This window comes from Rattus norvegicus, chromosome X, assembly GCF_021556685.1.
Source record: "Rattus norvegicus strain SHRSP/BbbUtx chromosome X, alternate assembly SHRSP_T2T, whole genome shotgun sequence".
Classification (NCBI taxonomy): domain Eukaryota; kingdom Metazoa; phylum Chordata; class Mammalia; order Rodentia; family Muridae; genus Rattus; species Rattus norvegicus.
The window spans coordinates 44,962,043-44,972,040 of record NC_141554.1 but is presented as its reverse complement, the minus strand read 5'-3'; the positions used below and the strand labels follow the sequence as shown (position 1 = coordinate 44,972,040).

Here is a 9,998-nt window from a genome sequence, read left to right as displayed (position 1 = left end):
ACTACACCCCTCAGAAACTGTGAGAGAATGCAGCCAGCCTCCTCGAGATTAGGAGGGCAGTAAGATAACGTAGCCACCTCCACGCTGATATCTGAGCCCTGCTTTCCACATGGTCAAGCCTTTCAGAGGCAGCCAGCCTATGGCTTGTATCAAACTCTATATTTAGGAAGAACAACTGTGAGCTATGACAGGAATTCTCTTTAACACTTTAGCCTTAAAGCAAGTTCCCCTCTAGCCCAAGCCAGGAGCAGCTCTCAGGACCGGAGAGGGACAGAGCACTCCAGCTATTCCAGCCACATGAAAAGCACTGGAATTGAGATCTCAGCTCAGAGGACACCGGGAGTTCCTTCTACCCTGTAAAGCGTTTTCTGTTTTTGCACCTGGCTGCCTAGGACTGTCCTCAGGCAGTAAACAAATCCAGAGAGCAGGTAAGCTGAAGAACCCAGCTTTCACTCCCAGCTTTCAAGAGGAAATTTTCTTGATCCCTAACTTAAAGTAACGACTCATAACTTTGTAGGTTGCTAAGTACTGGGTGGCTTCTTTGTCAATTCCCTATTCACTAGTGGCATCCCGGATTCTATTTTATGAAGAGAGAGAGAGAGAGAGAGAGAGAGAGAGAGAGAGAGAGAGAGAGAGAGAGAGAGAGAGAGAGAGAGAGAGAGAGAAGGGAATTGAACTAAAAGGGATTTTCACTTACTGATTTTCACTGTTAATAAAATGTCTACCGTTCAGATACCGTAACTGTGACCTTGAAGTTCTTTCTGCAGGCCAGTATTATTGTCAGCTGCAGACTGACAACATTCCCTAAGCTGAGACTCAGAAGAGTAGGCAGAGTAAAGCTGGAATGGTAGGGTTCTTTTTGTGTGTGTTTAAATGAAAATGATGGTGAGAGTTGTTACATGATGTAAGTTTAGAATCCTTTTCTCCTTTCCCTAGCTGCTGGGCTTGTTTTCAACAACAGAGTTCTGTAGACGAACCATCTTTTCAAGAGCTTTGCTTTGGTCGTTGTTTTCCTGTACCCAGCAGGGTAGAGTGAAGCCCTCAGTGTCCTTGTCTATGCGGGCACAGATTGGAATTGCAAAACCTTTCTCTTTTCTCCCAGTATATTGAAGTAGTCAGAGCATTATTCTATACCCTCCTTGGGAATTATTTTTAGCTTCAGGACAGAAGATAAATCCCTTTGAGGTAGTGCTTTACTCATATCCTTGACCTTTCAAAAAGAACAAACAAAGCTCTTCTTTCCAAATAGCAATTGATTTTTCCCTCAATCTCTTCTTGCAAAATTAGTGATATTAATGCTGACCAATTTTAGTACATTGGAGGGTTTTATTTAGAAGCTAGATATTAGATTCTGCCCAATCAAAAGCAAATGGGGTGGGGGTGGGGAGTCTATCATTCATGACTCAGCACAAAGACCATTAAAAGTTCCCACAGACTGCCAGGAAAACTTACCTGTACTCAGTTGGCAAGGATCACCAGTTTATTAACATCAATATGCCTTGTCAGACTTGCAGTATTTCAAATTTTAGGCAGATTCAGCAGACAGACACAGCAGTTGCATGTTGTAAAGAGTATCATCTCTTTGGATAAAGAGCAGTTGCCTTGAAGTGGGTGGTGGTTGGGTGAGTTAATAAATGCTGCTTCCATTCACAGAAGGAGCATGCAGATGTAGAGGGAAGATGCACTACACGATACATCCTGGTGGAGGTGAATGCACAACCAGGGAAACAGCTAGGGAACACTGTCTATTTTTATTCATCACTGCGCTTTGCCCTGATTTCTCAGCAAATAATGAGGACAGCAGGAATTGCTGCTGAACTGACTTATGCACATATTCTTCAGCCTGATAGTGAGAAATGAGAATGGGGAGAGAACTGACTTTCTGTAGATGTCTCTATTGAAGATTAACAAGGATGTTAGGAAGAGATCCACGTACAGATGAGAACATAGCAAAACTAGACAGGAGAGACAAGGTCCATCCGTTAGGCTCAGAGTTTCCCAGCAAATACTGTAATCCAGTAGTTGGTATAACTAGTCAGTGAAAAAAAACTGTACAAAAATCAATGCAGCATAAATAAAATCATTGCTGCTTTTGTATTTCAACTTGCTATTGTGAATAAAGGCATTTTGTAATTCTCATAATTTAAATTAATATACAGTAACAATAAAAACAATTTTTGCTTAAACTCTAGTTGTATGCACATATAGCAAACACTAGGAAGGTCTTTAATGTCTCATAAGGATTATCATTTTTGCATTATTTCTCTTAGCGTTTGGCAAATGGAAACATCACAAAGTAAGCTATTCTAGGCGGATCATTCCGGCATTGAGCCGTGTATCCTAGAATGTCAAATTGGAAAGTTCTTTATGTGCCTTTGATGCTGAAGGGAAGGTAGCACTCAACTGGAAAAGGTTCATGGAGAAAAATGTATCCTTGACTGTTCAACCTATTGTTCTTACTTAATTTTTGATTATAGTTAAATTGGTTCTTCCTAGACCCTTATTATAGAAGAAGTATATTTAGATGAAATTTAAAAGTTCATGTATGTTATTTTCATGTACATAGCTCCCCAAATTATACATTGAGCTATAGTTCTTGTAGATATTTTAAAAATAAGTATACAACTATTTATCTTCATAGAATAGAAGCTAAGCTCTAAAAAAAAACCCTCTTCATTTTTACCAAAGTTCTCCTGTAATTCATTTCTGTCTTGAAGATCATGCATCAGTTTATCTCTACATTTTTATTATTAATTTTTAAAAATCACTTTATTTATTTACATCCCAAATGTTGCTCCCTCTCACGGTTGGTTCCCTGTCCCTGGGAGTTCTTCATTCCATCCCCCTGCCTTTCACTTCTGAGAGGGTGGTCCCCCAGAGGCATCACATTCCTACAGGATTAGGCACATCCTCTCACAAGGAGGCCAGACAAGGCAGCCCTCTGCTACACATGCCCCTTGGTTGGTGGCTTAGTCTCTGGGAGCTCCCAGGGCTCAGGGTTTCCCCTCTACATTTAAGACTGCAGATGAACACAGCACTCAGAAGTCATGAGCTGTGGACATTGGCACTAATGAAACACACACACACCATGCTTTAGAGATCAGAAAGTCACATCAGAGGAGTTATGTCACTCAAATCTTCCCTAGCCTGTGAAGCAGAATCATCTAGGAAACAGACCTAGAAATATTCAATGTCATTGCCCAAATTTCAGGGGCCTTGTGTGAAACATTATGTCTGATCCCTGTGTTCGTTCAGCCCCACGTTGATACACAGGCACAGCAATCAGTAGATAGAATTCGGTCAACTCATTTTATAGTTAGGGTTTAGAACAGAGAATGTTTTGAATTCAATGAGTTTTAAACTTTTTACTTGGTCTGGTTGATGTTTAACAGACAGCTATAAAAACAGGCCAGAGCCAGTTTCATTAGTGTTCTTGGTTCCTTTAGCTCCAGCAAACTAAGCCTATATCTCCGGGTGGGCTTTGGTCCCTGTTCAAAGTTAGGACTCCTGTGTTTAAAGAAGGTTTGAGGAAAAAAAGTGCTTCTACATTTTGGGGATCTGATATGGTCATGGAATTCTACTTTCTAAGATTGTTCCACTGAAGAAAGGCAGTTCTAGAACACTCTGGCTTCCATTGTTTCTACAATCTAGGCTTGTTGGGGTGGTTAGGTGGGACGCCTAGGAAGATCAAACGATCCGGTTCTTCAAAGAGTCCGCAAACCTTTTCAAAGTTTGCCAGGAGAAGAGATATTCACACAGCTGAGAGGGTACTCCAAAAGCTGAGCCACCGTCTTCAGGTAATACACCGGAGGATGGCTGCCCCTGCTGAACTGAGTAGCTGCCCTGGCAACAGTGAGCACAGACCACAAGTTCAGTTTCAAGCCGCAGCCAGCCTCTGTTGCGGAACAAAGAGAGGTGTTGGTACCGCCTCTTTGGTTTGAGGCTTTTGGCAGAAGGTCAGGAGGGCAGGTGAAGAGAGGATAGGGCTTTTCAAGTTTCTGTTCCCCTATCATTTCTATCAGGGGCAAGGCTCGGTATAGCTTCTGAATGATTTATCGGGGTGCTCTAGTGTTCCCTCTCCCTGAGGCTTTGGGAAGGAGAGTCTCCAAGTAACTGCAGAAACTGAGACTGAAAGAATATATGACCAATGAAAGAGGCGACTGCCCAGTTGAATCATGAGTTAAATTCTAGTTTATCACGACCTTGAATCTGAAGGCTGCCACCTCTAACAGTGTCTTGTTTTTTTAGGTATAAGACCTCTTGAACATGTCGAAGCAGCCAATTTCCAACGTCAGATCCATTCAGGTAAGTCGGTCTATTTGTGTTTTACCATCGGCTCTGTGGCTTCTGACCTACTGCGATTGTTCATCTCTGATTATTAACTTTAAGAAGAAAAGAGCGTTCCTCTTTATAAGGCTAAGGAATTGAGAAAGGGCTGTAAAACTGATAGGGTAAAATCAACAGCCGAAGTTGCTTTTAATTGCTATGAATTGTAAGACAAAGTTTTAAAATGATAATTACATTTTACCAAACATACTAGATTCACAATAACCTATCCGAGGCTCCCAGCAGGCTCTAAAATAACAAGTAGGAAATGATACTGTATCTGATTTGACCATTATGTCTGGCAAGCTTGTATTAAAATATACTGCTAGATGTGCAGCTTGGTCTTCATGTGGGTCCTGAACAACTGGAGCAGGGCCTATCCCAAAAAGGATGTGATGTGGGATATGTTCTTCTAGCTGGGCTGCCTTGTCTGGCCTCAGTGCAAGTGGAAGAGCCTAGTCTTGCAGAGACTTGAAGTGCCAGGGTTGGGGATACCCAGGGGCCCCCACCTGCTCTGAGGAGAAGGGGAGGGGAATGGGGATGGGGGAAGGATTGTGGGAGGGGGTGATCTGGAGGAGGGCAGTGAGTGTGGGATGTAAAGTGAATAAGTAAATATATGTATATACTGCTAAAATACACTGTTCCCCATAAAGACATACAGCTATTACATGCTAATTAAAAGATATATGGGATTTTTATATGTTCATTGATAGAGAATAGAACATTCAATTTTCAGTTTTATACTCAACTGATATATAGATATAACAGTAGGTCACAGTTTGCTTGACTCGCTTGTTAAAAAATATCTTTTGAGGCAGCAGGTTTAACTCAGTAGTAGGGCACACTAATAGTATATGTGAGGCTCTGAGTCTGTGTGCCAGCACTAATAAATATTTCTTTAAACAATAACCTTTTTAAGTCAACTGTTCTTCCAAACCCTTCTGAGTTTTAAGTTTAAGTGTTACTAATTTTCTTCTGACAAACTTACTCTTTGGTAGATTAAACTGATTTGTGCCATCCATAAAGAGGAAATACAGAAAGCAGGCATTTTGAAATGTACCTATAATGTGAAAATACTTTTCAGTATGTGTTTTCACTCAAGACTAAATCTGTTATTTCTTTGGAGGGCTCTGAGTTTGACTCTCAAATAGCTCCCAGCCTGAGAGACTCTGGGAACAACGCTTTCCTGTCAAATTCTGTTTTCCTTCCATCAGCACAGAATCTAGTTGTGCTTTCTCTCAAGAAACTTCGTCCTTTCCTGGACTTTTCAGAATGCTGTAAGTCACGCAGTGGCTCCTGAGTCTTTTAACTCTAATGCCTCAACACAGCATAAACTCAATCACAAAAGGCTGACTGAGGTTTTTTTTTTTTTTTAAATATTTATTTATTATTTACACATCATACAGCCTTCTCCCTGCATATATGTCTGCAGGCCAGAAGAGGGCACCAGATCTCATTATAGATGGTTGTGAGCCACCATATGGTTGCTGGGATTTGAACTCAGGACCTCTAGAAGAGCAGTCAGTGCTCTTAACCGCTGAGCCATCTCTCCAGCCTCCTGACTGAGTTTTGAGGTCTGCATTTGGCCAGTCTGTGAACACGTTATTGAAGGCTGAAGAAATCCAAGTTTACAGAACTGGTAAATGGTGTTGGAGAGACAGATCTGTACTTGTCATGACTAATGCATACCCTTAAATTGATGGAGTTCTTAAATGGCGGTATGTATGCCAGTCTCTGGAAACCTGTCACTGAGCAAGCCCAGGGAGGGGCCAATGCATTTGACAAGGATTCCCTTCTACATACTGCGCTGGTATTTCTAGCTAGTGAGTCTCCAGTGTATCCTGACTAAGGGTAGTGGGAATTATTTTGTCACTTGGATCCATGAACCTTTGAATCTTCTATTTTACATGATATTCAAATAGAAGCAAGGACTCTGAACACAGACTGTACTCCTGAATCTATGTTGTGCTAATGCAGAAACATGGAAAGGATTTCCTGCTGTTTTACACTTCTGGTCCTCCATGTGCAAACCTGTGACATGGAGATAACAGTAATTCTGTTTAGGAATTAACAAATGAGATCCTGAAATTTTAACAGCATAGTAAGCAATCATTGGAGAGTAGCCACTATTCTAGTTATGATCCCAAGGAGATTTTATATCAGAGTCGTGATCCCTGTACTCCACGCTCTTGAAGTGCTAAGCAGAAAATTTCCTTTTTATTTTTCAGAACGCTATCAAGTTGCTTTTTAATCTCTTCCCTTTAAAGCTGAAAGTGTATTGATTTTTCTTCTGTAGTGCCCTTTGGCTCATATAAATCTCCACTGAAAATTCACCAGCATTTTATTTACTAAATTTGACCTTGATGTATATTTTAAAGTCTGCAATACTTAAAATGCCACTATTGGCCATTCTCAATAGCTGTTATTGTGTTGCATTACACACACACACACACACACACACACACACACACCACACCTACCTTACCAACAAGGGCAATCAGCGGTTCCTTATGGATATGGTGTTGTCTCTTTTAATATATTTGATGTCTCATCGAAAGACCAATTTAATGGACTTTTAAATGAAATAGTTTTTGTTGTGGCTAGCATCAGCACTATCTTGGATTTTCCTATCAACTTTACGTTAACCTTAAATAGGACACATTAAACAAAATATGGATGTGATTGCATAATAACTAATGGTTCATAATAGGAACATGAGATCATGAGTTTCTCTGAAGCAAAGACAAACTCAAATTGATGAGAGAGCACTCCAGTTGGGTAAATATCAGCAGATGCTTTGAAATGGTCTAATCAACACATTTTCGTTACTTCAAATTTTAAAATGTTATTTTATTTTTATGCGTATGTATGTTTTGTCTGCATGTAAGTATGTGCACCGCTGGTGCCCAGCGCCCACAGAAGCCTGAAGAAGGAGGTGCATCCGCCAGTGGATGATGGCAGTGGAACCTGGGACCTCTGAAAGAGCAGCCAGTGCTCTTTACCTCTGACCTATCTTTCCAGTCCATAGTCACTTCTATTTATTAGACTCTTATCTTCAATCCAATTTAACTGCCATTTCCAGGGGGCATAGCATATCTCCAATCCAATTCAACTGCAATTTCCTTGGAGGGGGGGTCATATTATGTGCCAGGAGTAGGGTATTCAACAATGAGTTGATACCTGATCTCTGTACTTGATAAGGTCATAGCCTACAGTACTGAACAGCTGTATGACTTTGGGCAAGTAGTTTAACCTGTTTGTTCTTCATCCTCTGCTTATCTGTTAATAGAATGAGTAGCAGAACATCTTTCTTAATGTTTCTGCAAGTATTTAATAAATTGAATACATGTAGATGCTAGGCCAGTGCCTAACTTATAGTAATTACTTAAGAAATGACTGTTATCCATTAATCAGTTATCATCATCATTATCTATTCCCAAAGTGTATGCCTTAGAATACCATAAGTTTCAGGGGATATTCGTAGATTAAGAGTTTCCATACTGTTTGGGAAACTTTCTCAGAGACCATTACTTTTTAAAAAAGATTTATTTATTTTATTTATATAACTACACTGAAACTTTTTCAGACACACCAGAAGAGGGCATCAGATCCCATTACAGATGGTTGTGAGCTACCATGTGGTTGCTGGGATTTGAACTCAGGACCTTTGGAAGAGCAGTCAGTATTCTTAACCACTGAGCAATCTCCAGCCCGAGTCTATTATTTCTTTCTTTCTTTTTTTTTTTAATTAACTTGAGTATTTCTTATTTACATTTCGAGTGTTATTCCCTTTCCCGGTTTCCGGGCAAACATCCCCCTAATCCCTCCCCTCCCCTCCTTTATGGGTGTTCCCCTCCCCGTCCTTCCCCCATTGCTGCCCTCCCCCCAACAATCACATTCACTGGGGGTTCAGTCTTAGCAGGACCCAGGGCTTCCCCTTCCACTGGTGCTCTTACTAGGATATTCATTGCTACCTATGAGGTCAGAGTCCAGGGTCAGTCCATGTATAGTCTTTAGGTAGTGGCTTAGTCCCTGGAAGCTCTGGTTGCTTGGCATCTATTCCTCTCATGAAAGCCATGTTCTCCAAGCCTTTTGGACTTTTCAATGGGCAATCTTGTAGAATAATGTTTTGCAGTGCAAATTTCTAACATCTTAGATTTAGATTTCTATTTTGTCTGGATTAAGTAAACTGAGTTTCTTTCAACTGTACTTCTTCTAGGCAGGCAACTTTAAGAGTGTGTGAAAAATATAATTAAGCAGTTACAAATCTCTGTGACTTTAAGCATCCTTAGCTAACTTTTCTGTAAAACCGAGGCAAACACTATTATATAAGGAGACTGTTGTAATGAATAAATTAGATAGTTTATGACAAATACCTGGATTCTGGTACACATACTCCTTAAAAGATGACTGTTCTGTCTATACAGTTCAAGGAATGACCTTGTTGTTTTCCTCATGTAACTCCATTTCCCCCATATGCCAGAATAACAAGAAGGTTAGAATTCAGCTCATCCTTACAGACAGTAGATAGCTGTCTTTTGTGTTTGCTGAAGATGGCCTCTGAACTGTAAGGAGAGTCTAAGTTACCATTATTTCCCAGTGCATTACATTTCAGCCAAGGATATAAAACCATTCTGAAGGAACCAGTTGATTTTCCACAGACCAGAGAGAGCTCTTTAAGCTGCTTGTAAAGTTATCTATATCAGATGTTGACAAAACATTTTCTGTAAAGGACCAGACAGACAACAAATATGTTAGGCTTTGAATTGTTTGGTCTGCTTCAACTATCATCTCTGCTATTATTCTCTGAAGCAGTCACAGGGTCATAAAGTGGATGAATGTGCCTGTTTCCCAACAGCTTATTTAAAATCTTGGTGATGGGTTGCATTTGTCCTGTGGATCACAACTTGACAGTCCCATTGTTGATTATAATGGGAACTGCAACCAAGGCAACATCAGCACACTCTGTGCACTGGGTCATGGGATGTGACATGACAGGTGGCAGGGAAAGTTAGAACTGCTGAGAAATTTAATCCCATCAGCCATCTGTGCAGTAGCTTTCTCTAATAAGAACAAGTGATACCAGCCACTGGCTGCATCTTCTGGTCCTCCTAAGCACACCTATTTTGGGAGTTGTCATAGGCCTCTCCAGAACCTCAGCTCACACAGAACCAGTCATCTCTGGGTTGACATTGATCCATTCTTTCTGACATTTGTCCTCTCCTGTGAGATCTAAGAACATCATAGCTGACCAGAAAAGAGGCTTATGCCCTAGTCATGGCTATGTTATGTGATTTCACTAGAATGGTCTCATAATTTGTAAGTAGATGTGCCAAGTGACCTTTAAGCCCTTGACCAGCTTCTAGTATTCTGCAAGTCTCTTAAGAGTAGCTTCTAAGGCTTAATTTTTGTATGACAAAAATAGCTGTAGCTATTCAGTTACTGTGTACCTGCTACAGTGCAGTGTGACTTTCATACATCACAAGCTAAAAGGACTGAGTCAGGTGACTCAGGCACTCAATGTAATCCTAAAAGGCAGTGTTCTATGGACTTGTTTCTACCTCTCCCTACCCTCCCACCCCAGATAGAGGTAAATGGCTATGGACCATCTCAAGGGAAGCCACAAGTGCCAAGCCCACTTTAGCAACCAACATTCATGAATAGTGTTTGAA

At 40.7% G+C, this 9,998-nt stretch overlaps 1 protein-coding gene across 2 annotated transcripts in view; it reads left to right on the top strand.

The window, feature by feature from the left end:
• Positions 1-243: 243 nt before the first annotated feature.
• Positions 244-9,998, top strand: part of Smpx (small muscle protein, X-linked) — a 57,815-nt gene continuing 48,060 nt past the window's right edge. Inside the window, exons 1-2 of one of the 2 annotated variants that reach the window (XM_087600912.1) lie at positions 244-428; positions 4,249-4,305. In XM_087600912.1, coding sequence (XP_087457038.1) covers positions 4,267-4,305 — 39 coding nt within the window. In that variant the 5' untranslated portion in view covers positions 244-428; positions 4,249-4,266. The remainder of the gene's footprint in view (positions 429-4,248; positions 4,306-9,998) is intronic. The other variant, NM_053395.1, reaches the window with a different exon arrangement.